This window comes from Xenopus laevis, chromosome 8S (genome assembly GCF_017654675.1).
Source record: "Xenopus laevis strain J_2021 chromosome 8S, Xenopus_laevis_v10.1, whole genome shotgun sequence".
Lineage (NCBI taxonomy): Eukaryota > Metazoa > Chordata > Amphibia > Anura > Pipidae > Xenopus > Xenopus laevis.
The window spans coordinates 99,992,497-100,012,880 of record NC_054386.1 but is presented as its reverse complement, the minus strand read 5'-3'; the positions used below and the strand labels follow the sequence as shown (position 1 = coordinate 100,012,880).

The 20,384-nt window shown below is 43.8% G+C and overlaps 2 protein-coding genes across 3 annotated transcripts in view; one reads left to right on the top strand and one right to left on the bottom strand.

The window, feature by feature from the left end:
* cdc42se1.S (cdc42 small effector 1 S homeolog) overlaps positions 1 to 5,968 on the bottom strand; it is a 34,468-nt gene extending 28,500 nt beyond the window's left edge. The window contains exons 1-2 of one of the 2 annotated variants that reach the window (XM_018232032.2): positions 5,838 to 5,968; positions 2,612 to 2,717 (exon numbers count right to left, since the gene is read on the bottom strand). The gene's annotated coding sequence lies outside the window, so the exon portion shown is untranslated. 2 annotated transcript variants of the gene reach the window in all.
* pex19.S (peroxisomal biogenesis factor 19 S homeolog) lies at positions 5,854 to 15,560 on the top strand. Its single transcript, NM_001095352.1, is given in 8 exon segments — positions 5,854 to 5,956; positions 9,510 to 9,610; positions 9,705 to 9,861; positions 10,135 to 10,220; positions 10,468 to 10,629; positions 11,108 to 11,275; positions 12,983 to 13,027; positions 15,007 to 15,560. Coding segments are annotated over 8 exon segments (852 nt in total). The 5' UTR covers positions 5,854 to 5,907; the 3' UTR covers positions 15,091 to 15,560.
* The last annotated feature ends 4,824 nt before the right edge of the window (positions 15,561 to 20,384 follow it).

Sequence of the window (20,384 nt, the reverse complement as noted above, 5' to 3'; positions counted from 1 at the left end):
CCACTAAATACTGACTTTCTATGGCACCTAATAGCAGCCCCTCTGGCATTTGCCAGAACAGATTGGCAGTCCGGGCTTGTCGCTCTGTGGTGCTCACTGGTATAACCTCGGGCCTGTGCAGTTTTCTGCTGATAGGAGCACCAGCCCCAGGTTTCAGGTAAGTCGATACAATCACTTGGCGGTGCCTTACATTTGGCACCCCCAAGTGCAGGATATGCCTTTCCTTCTCCTTTAAGCAGCTCTGGGTCTTCTTTGGGTTAATCTTGGGTTCTTGTCATGAGAAATCTTGCAGAATCAGAGCAGAGCAGAAGAAAAATGGTGCCACTGTGCACCCCTGTAAAGTACCCCAGCTGATTTTTTTTCCTTTTCCAAACATGAGCACTGGCCCAGGTTGAAACGTAATAAATTGGCACCCACGGTGTTGAAATTTCCATATTCTCATACTCTTGAAAGCAACGCACTTTCTTCCAGTCTTGCATATATATATTTTGTTCATCTGTTGAGCTTCATGTTTCAATACATCCGATATAAGACTATACTTTCCCTTGGGTGGAGGCCCGACTGTTCCATAGACAAGTATAAAGCTTCACCGCAAAACATAATTTCAGCCGTGCCAAATACAACAAGAACTCAGAGCTCCTTTCTCTGCTTGCCTTTCTTTCACGTGGATTTATATATATTTATCTCTATCTACATATAACGGCTGTCAATGGCTTTCTGGCTAAATGAGAGATATGAACTGTTTTACAATAATGAATCCAACCTTTATTAGATCTCTCCTCCATGACAGCCCTAACTCTGCTCTCGTACATAACTTCGCACACATTCACAGACTCCCATTAATGTGTCATACACACACAGAAACAGCATTCTCAGCAAAGCCTACAAATGGACTTTGAAACATTTAAGGTTACTCCCGTCTCCAAGAATGTGCATTTATTCATCAGTAAAGTGCTGTGCTATTTCCCATAGCATTTGGCATCTGGGGGCACTGTTTGTTTCAGTATGGCAGCTCCCACACATACACAGATGCATGTCTATCTAAAATAACTCTTGATGACTACTTTCCCTTTTATCTCTGCTATCACAATGCTGTAATGCTGTAATCCCCAGATCTGCAATTACACAGAAATATATAGTGAATAAAGTAGCCCCTATTGTAAAGTGTAAGGATATTATGGGGCCGATTCACTAACTTCGAGTGAAGGATTCGAAGGTAAAAAAATTCGAATTTCGAAGGTTTTTTTGGGCTACTTCGACCATCGAATGGGCTACTTCGACCTTCGACTACGACTTTGAATCGAAGGATTCGAACTAAAAATCGTTCGACTATTCGACCATTCGATAGTCGAAGTACTGTCTCTTTAAAAAAAAACTTCAACCCCTAGTTCGCCATCTAAAAGCTACCGAACTCAATGTTAGTCTATGGGGAAGGTCCCCATAGGCTTGCCTAACTTTTTTTGATCGAAGGATATTCCTTCGATCGTTGGATTAAAATCCTTCGAATCGAACGATTCGAAGGATTTTAATCCAACGATCGAAGGAATATCCTTGATCATTCGATCGAACTATCTGCGCTAAATCGAATATCGAAGTCGAAGGATTTTAATTCCTAGTCGAATATCGAGGGTTAATTAACCCTCGATATTCGACCCTTAGTGAATCGGCCCCTATAAGTCAACGAGGAGTTTCATGACCATATAAAAGCACAAGGCTTTTTCACAGATCATGGAACTCCGAGGTTACTTCTAATATCCTCATATTTTCCAACAGGGGGTACTTTATTGTAATATATAAGTTTTAGTAAGTCATGTGACAAAAATGACATCACTACTCACCGTTTATAACTGATGACATCACTACTCACCATTTATAAAGACATAATTTACAATATATATAAAACACAAAAGCCATGAATATATCCTTATAAACGGTGAGTAGTGATGTCATCGGTTATAAATGGTGATGGCATGACTCACTTGTGTATTATAATAAATAAAGTACCCCCTGTTGCAAAATATGAGGATATTAGAAGTAACCTCGGAGTTCCTCGGTAACTTATAATATCCTTATAATTTACAAGAGGGGGTACTTTATTCACTATATATATATATATCTACGCAGCGTGTGCACATTTACAGTGGGTTGGACTGGCAGTTATAAAAGAAGAATACAAGGCAGTACTTTATAGAGTTTGGTAGAATTCTGCAGTTCTCGCAAATTCCAGTCTAGAAAAGATTAACAGTTTATCGCCTGGGAACAACGATCATGAATGCGATTTTTTTTTTTGCAGTCTCCCACGACTACAAAATAGTCTCAGGCAAGGGACAAACTGGAACAAATCTTATGGTATTCAACGAGGCCACCATTTATCAAGTGCTATGGATTCTATTGCTGATACATTGTTTCATTTGGGGTATATTTACTCTCACTCTCTCTCCCTCTATACACACACATATATACTTACAAGTAACTACATTTTTTGGGCTAAACCCATGCACTAGTTTCTAGAAATGATCTCCAGTCAAACTAGCCCAGGATTAAACCAGGGGAAGAGCCAAAGCAGTTTAAAGGACACGTTTTAAACCAGTAGCATTAAGTTGTCTCTTACCTTGAGTGGGTTTTCGTGGCAGGGGAGAGATGGCTTGAGGGATTTTCGGCTGTAGAATGGCTGTAAAGTTGCAGCTAAGTTCAGATCCTCAGTTAAGGTGTGGTTACTGCGAGAATAAGGAAATGCTCTGGTTACAGCACAGAGTTTAAACAGAAAAGCAGAAAGAGAGGACTTTGTGGCATAGTGCACCCCGGTGGCCAGCTCTGAGCAAGGCAAGGCTAAGGGGCTGAAAGGCTTGTGATGTGGATGATAAAGCAATGGGCATCCATGAACTAGTTCAGAACGTTAAAGTGTGGTTTATAAAGCGGCTAACGACAGTTCACTCTTTCCCAGGCCCACATTTGGCTAAACTGTCGGCTCATGCCAGTCATATTCATCGTAATATCAGCCGTATGGGAAGAACGTTCTTCTCTATAGACCTCTATATACAGTATTGCGTGGACCTTTAAGCCCGGTACTAGATAATCATTAGGGATTCTGTCATGATTTTTATGATGCAGTTTTTATTTCTAAATGACACTGTTTACACTGCAAATAATTCACTGTACAATATAAAATGTCATTCCTGAACCAGCAAGTGTATTTAGTTGTAATATTGGTGTGTAGGTGCATCTCAGCTCATTTTGCCTGGTCATGTGATTTCAGAAAGAGCCAGCACTTTAGGATGGAACTGCTTTCTGGCAGCCTGTTGTTTCTCCTACTCAATGTAACTGAATGTGTCTCAGTGGGACCTGGATTTTACTATTGAGTGTTGTTCTTAGATCTACCAGGCAGCTGTTATCTTGTGTTAGGGAGCTGTTATCTTCCCATTGTTCTGTTGTTACTCACTATTGTGGAGTGCTCACCTCCCAAATAGGTGTCAGGTGCTGTACCAGAAGACCCACTCCTGTCCCCAGGTTATAACAATATGCAAAAAGGATACCAGTAGCACACTGAATTAAATATTGCAATAGTACACAAAAAAGAATTTATTGAGCCCACATCATACAAAAAAAAAAGAATAAACCCTCCCCACCCAATAGCCTCCTGTCCAGGGTCACCTCAATAAATGGACAAAAGGGGCATTTGTCAATATTATGGGGTAATGTATTAAAGTCTGAATGCTAAACACTCACAATAGATAAATAAATAAATAAATAAATAAATAAAATCCAAATTTTTAGTGGGAAAAAAAAACCTCTACTTTTTTGAGATTTATTATACCCCGAGGATGCAAAAAGTCTGAATCCGAAAATATTCCATCTTCAACCTGTCGAGGTCCCGTAGAAGTCAATCGCTGAGGTCCTATTTGCAATCTGAAGATATTATGGTGTGCGCTGGGTATTGGACTTTTCCTCTAAAATTTGGACTTTACGGCCATCAAATGCAAAAAAATTGGATTTTTTGGGTGACAATCCGAAAAAGTTGCGTTTTTCCCCGGTCAGATTTTTTCATGGTTTTTTAATAATGATAAATAAGGGTAAATCGTGGATTCTAGTTTGGTGACACCTTTTTATTTAAAACATGAGAAAAATTCAGATTTTAATAAATAACCCCCTAAATCTAGATTCATGAGACATGGGGGATAAGATGCTGTAAAAAAGAAGTTTCAATTTTCAAAAATGACATACAAAAACATACCATTAGCATAGCTTTACATCCCCCATTACCCCTATCCTTTGAAATAAATGTTTGGCAGTGCCGAAAAATAGGTCTAAATAGGTCTACATAAATATATTTTATAAAAATAACCAAAACATGTAGTCCTCAGGCAAACTTACAGGCATTCTGCAGCCAGCAACCACCGGGTTAGAGTCCTGCAGGAGGTCGGGTACCCGCGGGTTACCCGCAAAAAAAGTGGGCACCCTGCGGAATAAGGGGAGGATTTGCAGGATTTTAATGGAACTGGTCATTCTGTATCAAGTGCAAAAAAAAAAAATTCAAATTGCCCACTGGTTTCTTTGGGCTAGTGGGAGCAGCAGTGTAACTACAACTGATACAGAAAACAGTGTACGGACCTACTACAGGGTGAGTAGCACAATGAGGAGACAGCAAGGGGGACGTCCAATAGAAATAAAGGGAGGCTAGACCTTTAAGGGCATTGTGAACGCTAGAGTGGACTGTGTTATTTGTATTTAGCTTCAGAATTGTAAATGTAGGAGTATATAGAACTTTATAAAATAAATAGTTTCTTCTTCTTCTTAGACTTCCCCAGCCACTGCCAAATTCCATGGATATTCAGGAGCCTCCAGATTTTGTGTTTAACTGCAGCTCAGTCACTAATGGCCGATGGAACTTTGAATATAGATTTTGACAGAAGTTTTTTTGACATTGGTGCCCGAGTTATGGACAAACAATCAACAAAAGTGACAGTTTGTACATATGCATTGCTGACCGTCGGTTTTCATCCAGTTTAGGTTGCTTGGCTTCCAGTTTAGGTTTTTGTTGGAGAAAGAAAGTGAAGAATGCAGAAAACCCCTTCCTCTGTGTCCTCCATAATTGAATGAGAATAGTGATCATTTAGCAGGAATCACAGGAAACATGGTTTAATAGTCTGCCCCAGTTGCAAAGTGATATAGGATAAAGCTGACCATGCACTATAAGATCTGCTTATTTGGTTGCCCCCCATTTATCCCCAGTCTTTCCCCCTCTGTCATTTATCTCAGTCCTTTCCCCTCTGTCATTTCATACCTCCCAACATTTTGGAAGTAAAAAGAGGGACAAAAAATTTTTCTCCGCATGTAGCGCAGCAATTTTTGACCACACCCCTTTCTGTGGCCACACCCCCTAATTACCATGTTTGTTTTACAAGATTTGGCAGGTTATGAAAGTTTGGAAATATTTCTCCTTATCTAAACTGTGTTTTTGTGTCTCAAAATTGTTACAAAGTATCTTATTTGCACCTGTTAGCTGTTCTGGGCTCTCTGCTAAAAGCCAATTAAGTGAGAAACTTTGTTTCTTTTTCTGGCTGTTCAGTGCAGAGAAAAGAGGGACTTTCCAGTACAAATGAGGGACCGCGGGTTGAGCTGTCAAAAGAGGGACTGTCCCTCTGAAAAAGGGACAGTTGGGAGGTGTGTCATTTATCCCCAGTCCTTTCCCCTCTGTCATTTATCCCGTCTTTCCCGCCCCTCTGATCTACGTCACAACAACGCCCACCTGACGTTGATTCCCCATAGCACCTCCCTATGTCTTACGCTTGCCCTTAAAGAAGGCGGCGACCATTGGTGCTTCAGATGCCCTTACTTACCGCTGGCGCTTTATTGGCTGAGCGTAGCGCTGTCATTGAAAGGCCCGCCCGCTGGCACGAAGTAGTAACGATGGCTGGGGCCGGGGAAGAGGACAAGGAGCTGGATGAGCTGCTGGACAGTAAGAGCACAGAGTGGCGCGGGTGTGAGACAAGGGCTGTGGGGCGTAAGGCGCGGGTACAGGGCTGCTGTCCTTGTGTGTGAGGAGCGGGCGGGACATGTAGTAACAACGGGCACCTGCTGGGTCCAAATTCCATTGCCTCCCCTGACTCGTACTTTGCCTTTTTGTACCGGTGCCCTTGGGAAGGAGCGGGGCCTATCGAGTCAGCAGCTGCCCCTGTTGTTGGAAGGGACCGACTGCACTTTGCTCTTATGTCACGTGTGTTATTGGCCCCGCCCTCCCCTCTGGCTCCACTCAGCTCCTGTGAGATAATTACAACTTATATATAATAATAATTACTCACTGGGGCTCAGGGAACGTCCTGACTCTTCCTCCTACTGACCGGCCTCCCCTCATCTCTGTCATTGTACTGACACTGCTGAGAGACAACTGCCTGGATATAATACTGTATAATATATAGTCTCTTTACTATTGTCTTATTTATTTACTACTGTTTTATATTTACTACTGTTTTATATTTACTACTGTTTTATTTACTACTGTTTCACTGCCTGCAGGCCCCAAACTCCTCTGCCTATGGGTGACTACTGGAAGTTGTACAACTGAGCCTGAGCTTTGGGCAATGTTATCAACTGTTACTGTTAGTAACCTACTATCCACTGTTACTATAGGCACCATCTCTCCCTACTATACCTGCTATCCCACAGTCACACTCCCTTCCCAGAGACTATTATCCACTGTTACTATAGGCACCATCTCTCCCTACTATACCTGCTATCCCATAGTCACACTCCCTTCCCAGAGACTATTATCCACTGTTACTATAGACACCATCTCTCCCTACTATACCTGCTATCCCACAGTCACACTCCCTTCCCAGAGACTATTATCCACTGTTACTATAGACACCATCTCTCCCTACTATACCTGCTATCCCACAGTCACACTCCCTTCCCAGAGACTATTATTCACTGTTACTATAGGCACCATCTCTCCCTACTATACCTGCTATCCACAGTCACACTCCCTTCCCAGAGACTATTATCCACTGTTACTATAGGCACCATCTCTCCCTACTATACCTGCTATCCCCATAGTCACACTCCCCTTCCCAGAGACTATTATACACTGTTACTATAGGCACCATCTCTCCCTACTATACCTGCTATCCACAGTCACACTCCTTCCAGAGACTATTATCCACTGTTACTATAGCACCCATAGAGATACCCACCTGCCCATATCTCGCCCTACTATACCGTAGACTACCTCACATCACAACTCCCTTCCAGAGACTAGAATTACTCCTCTCTCCCTACATTACTCATTATAGTCACAACTTACTGACTATTGTATCACCATGCTGTTACTACATAGAGACTACCACTGCTCATCCCTTCTCTCACCTACTTACCTGCCACACTCTGGACCATTCCAACGTCACACCCGCTCCCTTCCACTGTAGAGATTACTATAGGTTTCCCAGCTATTATCCACTGCTCCACCATCTCTACCCCTACTGCTATCACCATAGTACACACTCCCATTCGCCAGAGACTATTATACACTGATTACCACCAACTAGCACATCTCCATCGCCTACTATACCTGCTATCCACAGTCACACATCCCTTCCCAGAGACTATTATCCACTGTTACTATAGAGCCCACCAGTTCTCTCCCTACATAATACCTGCTATCCCACAGTCACACTCCCTCCCAGAGACTATTATTCCACTGTTACTATGAACACCATCCTTACTACATATAACCTGCTATCCCACAGTCACACTCCCTTCCCAGAGACTATTGATTACTAATAGCACACTCTACTACTATACCTGCTTCCACGGTCACACTACCCTCCAGAGACTATTATCCACTGTTACTATAGGCACATCTCCTCCGCTTACTTATACCTGCAATATCCCATAGTCACACTCCCTTCCCAGAGACTATAATATACACTGTTATACCTTATAGCACGAGCATCTCTCACTACAGGCCTCATAGCCGCCTATCCCACAGTCACACTCCCTTCCCAGAGACTATAGTATCCACTGTTACTATAGACACCATCTCTCCCTACTATACCTGCTATCCCCACAGTCACACTCCCGCCCCAGAGACTATTATCCACGTTTACTATAGACACCAATCTCTCGAGCCTACATAGTACCTGGGCATACCCCACAGTCACAAACGTCCTTCCAGAGACTATTATCCACTTAACTATATACACCATCTCTCCCTACTATACCTGCTATCCCACAGTCACACTCCCTTCCCAGAGACTATTATCCCACTGTTACTATAGGCACCATCTCTCCCTACTATACCTGCTATCCCCACAGCCACACTCCCTTCCCAGAGACTATTATCCACTGTTACTATAGACACCATCTCTCCCTACTATACCTGCTATCACACAGTCACACTCCCTTCCCAGAGACTATTATCCCACTGTTACTATAGGCACCATCTCTCCCTACTATACCTGCTATCCCACAGTCACACTCCCTTCCCAGAGACTATTATCCCATTGTTACTATAGGCACCATCTCTCCCTACTATACCTGCTATCCCACAGTCACACTCCCTTCCCAGAGGACTATTACCACTGTTACTATAGACACCATCTCTCCCTACTATACCTGCTATCCCACAGTCACACTCCTTCCAGAGACTATTACACCACTGTTACTATAGGCACCATCTCTCCCTACTATAACCTGCTATCCCCACAGCCACACTCCCCTTCCCAGAGACCTATTATCCCACTGGTTAACTATAGACACCATCTCTCCCTACTATACCTGCTAACCACAGTCACACTCCCTTCCCAGAGACTATTATCCCTGTTCTATAGGCACCCATCTCTCCCTACTATACCTGCTATCACCACAGTCACACTCCCTTCCCAGAGACTATTATCCACTGTTACTATAGCACCATCTCTCCCTACTATACCTGCTATCCACAGTCACACTCCCTTCCAAGAGACTATTATCCCATGTTACTATAAGACACCATCTCTCCCTACTATACCTGCTATCCCACAGTCACACTCCCTTCCCAGAGACTATTATCCCACTGTTACTATAGACACCATCTCTCCCCTACTATACCTGCTATCCCACAGTCACACTCCCTTCCCAGAGACTATTATCCACTGTTACTATAGACACCATCTCTCCCTACTATACCTGCTATCCCACAGTCACACTCCCTTCCCAGAGACTATTATCCACTGTTACTATAGGCACCATCTCTCCCTACTATACCTGCTATCCCACAGTCACACTCCCTTCCCAGAGACTATTATCCCACTGTTACTATAGGCGCCATCTCTCCCTATAATATTTACACACAGTTGAGAGATAGCAGTATGTAATTGAGCTTTCCATCATTTTTCCTTTGCTCTGAGGTCTTTCTCTGGACACACTATGAGCCTCTTGGAGATTTGAATCATTCCGATTACGAGGTTACGGTGTTAAAAGTGTTAAAGAACAAAATGTTCTGTGTTCCAAGTATTATTTATGTTTGTTATAAGGTGCACTTGATGATTTTGAGACGACTAACCAACCTCCCCAAGCCTCAAACACAGATACAAAAGCTCCTGAGGCTGAGAAACCTCCTGGAGATGCTGCCAAAGTGAGTGAGCTCTGTCTAATGTTCTTCAGTCAGAGACTGTTCCTTAACAAAGAAACAGATCTCCATCTGGTAATCTCATCTCTGTCCCAAACAGGACGCTCTCTTCACATCCCAAGACGAGTTCTTCCAGGAGTTGTTCAGCAGTGAGCTGGCGGCACAGCAGTTTGAGAAGGCCATGAAGGACCTGGCTGAGGAGGAACCTCACTTGGTGGAACAGTTCCAGAAACTCTCCGAGGCTGCAGGCAAAGTTGGTAAGATGGAGAAAGTAATAGATGCCTCAGAAGGTGCAAAGCCAATCTCAGCCCGCCATTCAAAAATGTCAATAAAAATATTTAAAATGTCTACTTTATTTGCCCTCCACTAATCGATAAGATGCTGATCGTGAAAATTGTCTAGTCATCTGGAGTTTTTTTTTCATAGGAGGCCTCTTGAAAATGATTGTGGATAGCATAAACATTTTATTCTAGAATAAACAAGGAAAATATTTCATACAAAACAACATGGCTGCCTCCTTTTGCCAACAGGAAGTGACGAGACCTCACAGCAAGAGTTTACTTCCTGCCTGAAAGAGACTCTCTCTGGTCTGGCCAAGAATGCAGATGATTTGCAGGTGAGAAACAATGGCAAAATGGGAGGGTTTTTTGTGGCAGTCGCAAAGAGGTTATTAAACAGACCTTTAATTCCTTTTCCTATTGAAGGAAAGAGAATACTGGGGGGTGTCATGTTGTAAGGCACTCCCACTGCTTTTTATCATGAGCCAGCGCATTTATATAAAAAACCTCAACTGTCAAGCCACAGCCATCTTTTCCAGTCTTTCCCAGTTTTCCGGAGTGGACTAACACTTCTCTCCTGCACAGAGCTCTAGTCCGTCTGAGGAGGAGTTGGCCAAAGCAATGGAGGGTCTGGGTATGAACGACGCAGACGGGGATGGGAATATCCTGCCTCTCATGCAGAACATTATGCAGAATCTCCTCTCCAAGGAAGTTTTGTATCCGTCCCTCAAAGAGATCACAGAAAAGGTGTTACCCCAATGTTTCTATATATCTGTAACCTTGTTATGAGCTAAGGGGGCCCAGTCTGAAGGTCAGTTAGGGGGAGATTTGGGGTGAGTGCTTATTTATGCCCTGGGTACCCCTGGAACTATAGCAGGGTGACACCCCAATGTTTCTATATATCTGTAAACTTGTTATGATCTAAGGGGCCCAGTCTGAAGGCCAGACTTTTTAACTATTTGGGATGAATATGCTAATTATAATTGTGAATTTAGGGCCATGTAGCAATTTGCATCAGGTCACCAACTGATCAAGCACAGGGACTCACAAAGCATGTTGTCAGTAGCCCATGGCACTCAGTCAGTGATTAGCTTAGTGTAGGCAGCTCCAAGAATAACAAGTGCAATAATTTGATTGGCTGCAGCAGATTACTTCCCATGTCCCAATTTTCTTTTGCCCAGAATAAGTTAATGAACTGCACTGACTTTCCTATGCTGTTTCCCAGTACCCAGAGTGGCTGAGGACTCACCGGGACTCACTGCCAGTTGAGGAATACAACAAATATAAGGAGCAGCACAACCTCATGGGGAAGATTTGTCAGCAGTTTGAGTTGGAGCAGCCTGGCAACAGCGAGGCAGCACGATTTGAGGCTGTGATGGATCTGATGCAGCAGGTGTGTGAGAGATTTGTGTGTGTTTCTCAAAAGAGCAAACAGATTTTTTTAAATTTAATTTTGATATCTGGCATGGGGCTAGACATATTGTCAGTTTCCCAGCTGCCCCCAGTCATGTGACTTTGCTCTGATAAACTTCAGTCACTCTTTACTGCTGTACTGCAAGTTGGAGTGATATCACCCCCCTCCCTTTCCCCCCAGCAGCCAAACAAAAGAACAATGGGAAGGTAACCAGATAACAGCTCCCTAACACAAGATAACAGCTGCCTGGTAGATCTAAGAACAACACTCAATAGTAAAATCCAGGTCCCACTGAGACACATTCAGTTACATTGAGTAGGAGAAACAACAGCCTGCCAGAAAGCAGTTCCATCCTAAAGTTCTGAAATCACATGACCAGGCAAAATGACCTGAGATGCCCCTACACACCAATATTACAACTAAATACACTTGCTGGTTCAGGAATGACATTTTATATTGTACAGTGAATTATTTGCAGTGTAAACAGTGTCATTTAGACATAAAACAACCTCATAAAAATCAAGACAGAATCCCTTTAACATTCCACCCAAAATATTGAGGGCCCAAGCATCTGCTGTTTACGGAACATTTCTTTCATCCAGGATTTATTTCATCCTGAAAGTAAACTGAAGGCGACGTAGGTCTGGTTATAGATCTGCAGCCTCCATCTTTCTGTCACTAATGCCTTTTCATCCCAGTACATCCCAGCACATACCAGTTATTTCCAGCACAGCACATACCAGTGCATCCTGGCGCATCCCAGAACCTGGAAAGTAAACTGAAAACAATGTGAGTCTGGTTATAGATCTGCAGCCTCCATCTTTCTGTCACTAATGCCTTTTCATCCCAGCACATACCAGCGCATCCCAGTGCATTCCAAAACATCACAGCACATACCAGTGCATCCCAGAACCTGGACAGTAAACTGGAAAAGATGTAGGTCTGGTTATAGATCTGCAGCTTCAATCTTTCTGTCACTAATACCTTTTCATCCCAGTGCATCCCACTACATCCCAGCACATAGCAGTGCATCCCAGTGGATACCAGCACATCCCAGTGCATACTGGCGCATCCCAGTGCATTCCAGCACCTACCAGCATATCCCCGCGCATACCAGTACATACCAGTAAGCTGCAGCAAAGTTATATGTTATGGACACTGTGTCATTATTCTCTTTTTCTGTAGGGGGCAAGGTTTCCGATGGTTCCCCTAATCCTGTATTGCCCATATTCAACGGTCAAGGTTCTGATCAGCTCACTCCTCCCCAGGGTCAGACTGGGAGGCCGGGGCCCACCGGGACTACTGTCCAGGGCCCCCTCCTGTGATGTGCCCCCAGGCGCTGCTCAACGCTCCTCAGTGAATAGGAGCATGCGCAGATGGCGATGTGCTGCGCAGCGGCTAAACATTTTTTTTTCTTTGAATCTGATAAGGAGAGGGGACTGGTTCTGCAGGGGGCCCATTAAGGGTCGTGGCCCACTGGGTTTTTTCGCAGTATCCCGCCGGGCCAGTCCGACACTGCTCCTCCCCTTGATTTGCCCAAACTCTGCTCCTTGTGAAATATCACTGCACTTGTTTTTTCAAAGTCCGGGGCCCTGTTTTCTCTGTTCCAAATACATTTATAATGTATTCCTTCAGGAGAAGTGCAAAACCTGTTCAGCTAAGGATGTATGTTGTCTTTCTTTTCAGCTCCAAGAACTAGGGCACCCGCCTAAAGAACTCGCAGGAGATTCTGTAAGTACTTGAGATATTTACCAGCTTTGAAATTAAACAATAGAGGGAAATGTAAGGGGTCGAAAGTAATGAGAACATGAGCACATTTGAATACTTCCCAAAAATAAAAGGAATGATGGGACCATGTCCCTATCTACTCTAACTGCTCCAGGGCCACCTGGGGGGTCCATCACTAATCTAGAGGGAAGTATTGCTTCTTTAAAGGGTGGGAGATAATTGGAATTACTGTCCTTATAGGGTGGGGAGATAATTGGGGTCACTGTCCTTATAGGGTGGGGAGATAATTGGAATCACTGTCCTTATAGGGTGAGGAGATAACTGGAATTACTGTCCTTATAGGGTGGGGAGATAATTGGGGTCACTGTCCTTATAGGGTGGGGAGATAATGGGAATTACTGTCCTTATAGGGTGGGGAGATAATTGGAATTACTGTCCTTATAGGGTGGGGAGATAATTGGATCACTGTCCTTATAGGGTGAGGAGATAACTGGAATTACTGTCCTTATAGGGTGGGGAGATAATTGGATCACTGTCCTTATAGGGTGGGGAGATAATTGGGGTCACTGTCTTTATTGGGTGGGGAGATAATTGGGGTCACTGTCCTTATCGGGTGGGGAGATAATTGGAATCACTGTCCTTATAGGGTGGGGAGATAATTGGATCACTGTCCTTATAGGGTGGGGAGATAATTGGGGTCACTGTCTTTATTGGGTGGGGAGATAATTGGGGTCACTGTCCTTATCGGGTGGGGAGATAATTGGAATCACTGTCCTTATAGGGTGGGGAGATAATTGGAATCACTGTGCTTATAGGGTGGGGAGATAATTGGGGTCACAGTGAAGTTCCTAGAGGGGTAAATGGATATATTTTTTTATACCGAGGGGAAAATGAGATGTTCAGTCTCACGTAGATGCAGGGAGCCTGCCAGTGAGTCAGTAGTGAGCGTTCAGCTGTTCAGCTCTGCTGCCATATTGGTATCGAGTGCCTGTTTGCTGTGGGTGACTGAGCTGGGGGTAAATCTGCTCCTCTTTTAGAAACTCTAGAGATTCTATTTGCAGGTACTTCCCCTGATACCCCATTGCAGAGGCGGCATGAAGCCAGTTGTCTGTGTGGGGGAAACTAGATCCGACGGTTCTGTGCTGCTCTGCACTCCTCAGCAGGGAATGATTTCCAACTCCTGTCTCCTCCATGTTTTCCTTTTAAGCACAGCCTGCCCTCTCCCCCCCCCCCACTACCATCTCATTTAAATGTTTTCTATTTGAGGCCTGTGTTACTGAGACTTACCCCGTGTGACCAGTTTTGGATCTGGGTCTCCTGCCAGAAACACAGCACCCTGTTTATAATAACCACTATAAGGAATAGCAGATGCTCGGGGAGAGGGGGTTTATTAGCGAAGAGGGCTGTAAAGTCAGTTCCTGCATGGGAATTTGCTGCTTGGGAATCATCTTTGGAAATTATCTTTACAAAACAAAATATAGACTGATAGCGATTTAGGCATAAATGTAAGATCACTTATTAATATCCTTATCATTTACAGTAGGGGGTACATTATCCCTTATAATACATGAGTGATACTCAGAGTTCCCTGTATAACTCAGCCTGCAGCCTTGTGCCTTTATATGGTCACAGAACAACCCCTCAGTGACTTCTAATATCCTTATCATTTACAGTAGGGGGTACATTATCCCTTATAATACATGAGTGATACTCAGAGTTCCCTGTATAACTCAGCCTGCAGCCTTGTGCCTTTATATGGTCACAGAACAATCCATCAGTGACTTCTAATATCCTTATAATTTACAGTAGGGGGTACATTATCCCTTATAATACAAGTAGTGGAGGAGGTGATGTGGGGGCCACTGGGAGAGTTATTTATAGCCTTTATTCATATATATATATATTGCTTGACTGACCACAAGACGTGCTATTATTAATAATAATAATAATTATTAGTTACCGTTTCTCTCGTTTGTCCTCAGCCTCCAGGCATGAACTTTGACCTTGATGGAGTAAATTTGGCCAGTCCAGGAAGTGCCAATGGGGAACAGTGCCTGATCATGTGACACCCAACTCAAGCATGATGGTGACCTGATCTTTTTAATTCTATTCCTGGACAGTAGTGGGGTAATTGGGAGATGGTAGAAGGAAGCTCAGCAGGTTCCTAAAGTACATGAAGGAAAGAAACAATCTCTCGGCAGCTCCTCCCGCTACAATGGCACATTCTGGCGCTGCCTTATTTTACTTACTAACAAAAGAAACTAAGGACAAGTTGATTGATCTGTAATGGGGTCACAGATGTGTGTGTAACAGCTTCTAATGTAGATTAACCTTCTTTTTTAAAAAAAACAATCACTTTATAGACTCTCAACATGTCGACCGCTCTCTTCCACATGAACACAAGCGGGATTATCCGTCCTATTCGGCCCCTTATGTGGTTTAGGGGGCGCGGTTTATATGGTTGGTTTGAAGTCAGCGGTGGGGCCGTGCAAGTTTCTGAAGTGCAAAACTTGAAATAAAATGTCATCAGTTTAAACATCGGCTTTAACTTTAAAGGACAAGTACAGCTCAACTATGAATTAGTGTGGCCATGGGATGCTGTGGTTTAGGCTCTATAGCAGAGAACATATGTTCCCCTAAAAATGCCCCCATCTTCAATATGTAATAATAGTCACATTACAAGCCACATGGCAGCACTTTAGTATCAGTTTCTTTGATAGCCTCACTTTGAGCTCAGAGCACACTGAGCATGTGCAGTGCCACTGGCACCCACCAAATAGCCTAACTAGATCCCAAATGGAGCTGGCATAGTTAAATACAACCATAAACATTTGCCACATTAAAGGGGAACTATTGCATGAATGAAAATGTAATATTAGCTTCCTCGTACTGAAATAACAAACTTTCTAAATACAATCAATTAAATATTCTGCATTGTTTCTGAAATAATCAAGTTTATCTTCACTATTCCTCTCTCAGCATCTGTTTCTCTTCATTCCCTCTTCATGCAGCAGTTGGGTGTCAGATATTCACTGACAGTTAGATCCAATATATCTTATAGGGGGGCTCCTTTTGTCTAGAAGATGTATTAGAGGTCACTCTATTAAACTCACCAGACATCATGTCTCTCTACATGCAGAATTTGTGCAAAAGGCGGTTATTTTGTTACATTTTGTTTGTACTGGAATCAGTTATGAGTGAGCCTAATCAGGTTTTCTTCTCTTATATTAGCCAATTGTCCAACCCTGGTCCCATACCCTCCTAAGTTATTGCCCAGTCAGGCTCTTATCCTTGGCCACTGTCCCGTACACCCCTATGTTCTTGCCCAATCAGACTGTTCTTCCTTATCCTAGGCCTTTGTTCAATGCTGGTCCCTTAGCCTCCTAAGAGTAAGTTGCCTGGAGAGGAGACCCTCATTGGGCAATAGCCCAGGATCACAAAGAAAAGGAGAAGCTGGTTAGACAGTGAACTAGGATAAGGAAGGAGAGAGCCTGAGTGGGCAACAAATAAGGTGAGCAAGGGAGGAAACTTGGTTAGACAGTGACCTACAATAAAGGTGGAGAAACTGACTGGACAACAGATTAGGTGAGCAAGGGAGGAAACTTGGTTAGACAGTGGCCTAGAATAAGGGGGGAGAAACTGACTGGGCAATGGCTTAGGTGGGCAAGGGAGGAAACTTGGTTAGACAATGGCCTAGAATAAGGGTGGAGAAACTGAATGGACAACAGATTAGGTGGGCAGGGGAGGAAACTTGGTTAGACAGTGGCCTAGAATAAGGGAGGATAGCCTGACTGGGCAACAGCTTAGGTGGACAGAGGAAAGTTTGGTTTCACAATAGCTTAGCATAAGGGAGACTATAGCCCAATTAGGCACCCCTACCTTATTTTCAATTCAGGATCTCCTCCCCAGGCAGCCTAGGCAACTGTCCAATCACAGTGTGGCATATTCCCGAGCATGCCCGATACGTATATGCACTCTATGTACAAGGGTTTACATGTCCAGTGTGATGCACACAGATAATTTACACCCTTGTAAAAATTCTGGCAACCTTCAAGAGACCCCTCTGGAACTGCACCATTACCCCCTCGACCCCCTCCTCCTTTCTGTGGTACCAACCCAAACAACTACACCATTAACCCCCCTCCTCCTGGCTGAAAAAGAAAAAAGCCAAAGCCACAAAAGGAGCCCAAGGGAAGTTCCACTGAACACCAATGTGTTTTTATTTTATTAAACTCCTGGATCTCCAGAAAATGTTGTTGTTCCGGGCCCCGTGATTTCTGATGGTGGCCCTGGGCAACTTAGAACAGTACTGACTACTGAAGGAGGGGCATGAATCTGAGTGTGGATATATATACATTTAACCGTATATAATAAAATATATATATATATATATATATATATATATATATATAATAAAATTAAATTTTCCAACATCGGAAAAAGAGAGAAATAATTCACTGGCATGCATACTGTGGTGGTCAGTATATTAGCCATGCCTACTATGTAGCCACACCCATGCCCAGTAACAAACACACCTCTTTTTATGTAACTGGCACACCCTGCAACCCCCTAAAATATGACGGACAAAGCAGTGGCCTCTTAAAGGAACAGTTCAGTGTAAAAATAAAAACTGGGTCTCTGATCGGTTACTGCCTGGAAACGAATCAGTGGAAAGCAAGAGAGCTGAAAAGCAGGAAGTAGTGTTCTGGCTATTATGTTACACATCCAGTCACTCCAGCCTTTATACATTACATTTTTTGGCTGGTGAATAAAAGGAGATTTACTTACCTGGTAAATATCTTTTGCATAGGCCCGTACTGTCAGTGCAGGACATCTGGGGTTAAGTTCTCCTCTCTGGAAGCTGGACAAACAGTTAAGCTCCTCCTCTTCCTGTGTCTCCTTCTACCCTCAGTTGGTTGTAAAGTCTGTAAATGGAGACAGAAAACACAGAACTGACTCCCTATCTCACTAAGGAACGGCAGCAACCGGCACCCACACCAAAAAGAGGGCGAGATGCTGCACTGACAGTTTTGTTGAAGGATTGTGCCTGGAGTAGGATCTATGGTGATAATTACGCTTATGCTCTTCTTTGCGTCTTCTCTTACCCTGGCGAAGGAACGCTCCTTTCCCACCTGTCACTTCTGCAATGATCTGTTTGAGTTCTGGACCGAACTGTGAACCCTCAAATTTAAGTGACACTAATCGGTGTTTGGAAGCTGCATCACCTGACTATTGACTTAACCAAAGCGCCTGTCTAGCCGTTACAGCCGCTGCTGAATCTCTGGTGGCTAATCGGATTATCTCAAGGGAAACATCGCTCAGAAATGAGAGCTAGTGTGACAAGTGTTTGTTAAGAAATTTCTTTAGTTCCTGGCACCAAAAACGTGCCGTGTGTGCCACACTGATGGAAGCTGATGCTCGCGTAAAATGGCCGCTGAGTGAATAAAATCCCTTTTGAGTGCTGACTCCATCTTTTTGTCCATGGGGTCACAGAAAGAGCCGGCATCCTCTGATGGCAGCATAGTATTTCTAGATAAACGCACTATTGCGAAATTAATTTTTGGAGATTTATCCCCAAAATGCTTGTGTTTGTCAGTTGCTGGATATTTAGAGTGGAATTTCTGCGGAACAGTGTTTCGCTTGTCTGGTTCAGACCATTCGTCAGCTATCATCCGTGTAAAGGTGGCCATAGACGCAAAGATCCGCTCGTTTGGCAACATCGCCAAACAAGCGGATCATTCTCCGATATGCCATTAACAGGCATGGCTATATCGGGGGTAATCTGATTAGATTACAATGTGCCAAGGGCTCCGGCGGGATCGGTCGGGTCAAAATCAAACCTGACCGATCGACCAAACGACCGATCTCCGCCGGACGAAAGATGTCGGCACAGGCCACACACGATCCGAAAATCGTACGAATCATCAATTCGTACGATAGGATCTGTGTGTCTATGGCCACCTTAAAGGGATCCTGTCATCGGAAAACATGTTTTTTCCAAACACATCAGTTAATAGTGCTACTCCAGCAGAATTCTGCACTGAAATCCATTTCTCAAAAGAGCAAACAGATTTTTTTACATTCAATTTTGAAATCTGACATGGGGCTAGACATTTTGTCAATTTCCCAGCTGCCCCTGGTCATGTGACTTGTGCCTGCACTTTAGGAGAGAAATGCTTTCTGGCAGGCTGCTGTTTTTCCTTCTCAATGTAACTGAATGTGTCTCAGTGGGACCTGGTTTTTACTATTAAGGGCTGGGACACACTGGGCGATTTGGGGAGACTTAGTCGCCTGGCGACTAATCGCAGCGACTTTTCTCCCCGAATGCCTCCCCTCACTCTGCGCCTGGATAAAATGAAAATTCGCCGGCGCTAATCACACACGGCGATTCGTTTTCCAAAGTCGCCCGAAGTTGCCTCACGAGGAAACTTCGGGCGACTTCAGAAAACGAATCACCGCGTGTGATTAACACAGGCGATTTTTCATTTTAGCCAGGCGCAGAGCGAGGGGAGGCATTCGGGGAAGATTGGTCGTGGAAAGTCGTGGCGATTAGTCGCCAGGCGACTAAATCTCCCCAAATCGCCCAGTGTGTCCCAGCCCTAAGTGTTGTTCTTAGATCTACCAGGCAGCTGTTATCTTGTGTTAGGGAGCTGCTATTTGGTTACCTTCCCATTGTTCTGTTGTTTGGCTGCTGGGGGGGAAAAGGGTGGGGGGGTGATATCAGTCCAACTTGCAGTACAGCAGTAAAGAGTGATTGAAGTTTATCAGAGCACAAGTCACATGACTTGGGGCAGATGGGAAATGGACAAAATGTCTAGCCCCATGTCAGATTTCAAAATTGAATATAAACAAATCTGTTTGCTCTTTTGAGAAATGGATTTCACTGCAGAATTCTGCTGGAGCAGCACTATTAACTGATTCATTTTGAAAAAATTTTTTTCCCCATGACAGTATCCCTTTAACAGATCTGCTTGTGGGGAATGTTCTGGTTTTTTTGTGGGTGTTAGCCAGGACTTTGTCTACCTTGGATACAGGCAATGATGTTTCTTTAATTTCTAAATGTTGTCAGGTTGTTTAGCAGTAACAGCCTCATCTGATAATGAAGTATCTGAATCAGATAAATCACTATTATGATGTTCAGACTCTGAGTCTGATGTATCAGACTGGACAGTCACTCGAGTCTTAGACTTGGTTGTGGGCCGAGTAGGGACTTGTACTTGGCTGGTTACTGCTAGTTTTACTGAAGAATGAATGTGTGATTGCAACCATCCTAAAAACTGGGACAATTGCTGATTAGTAGCATTGGAGGATGGAGAAAATTCTTGTGGCACATACTGTGATTGTGACGCATGTGCTGGAC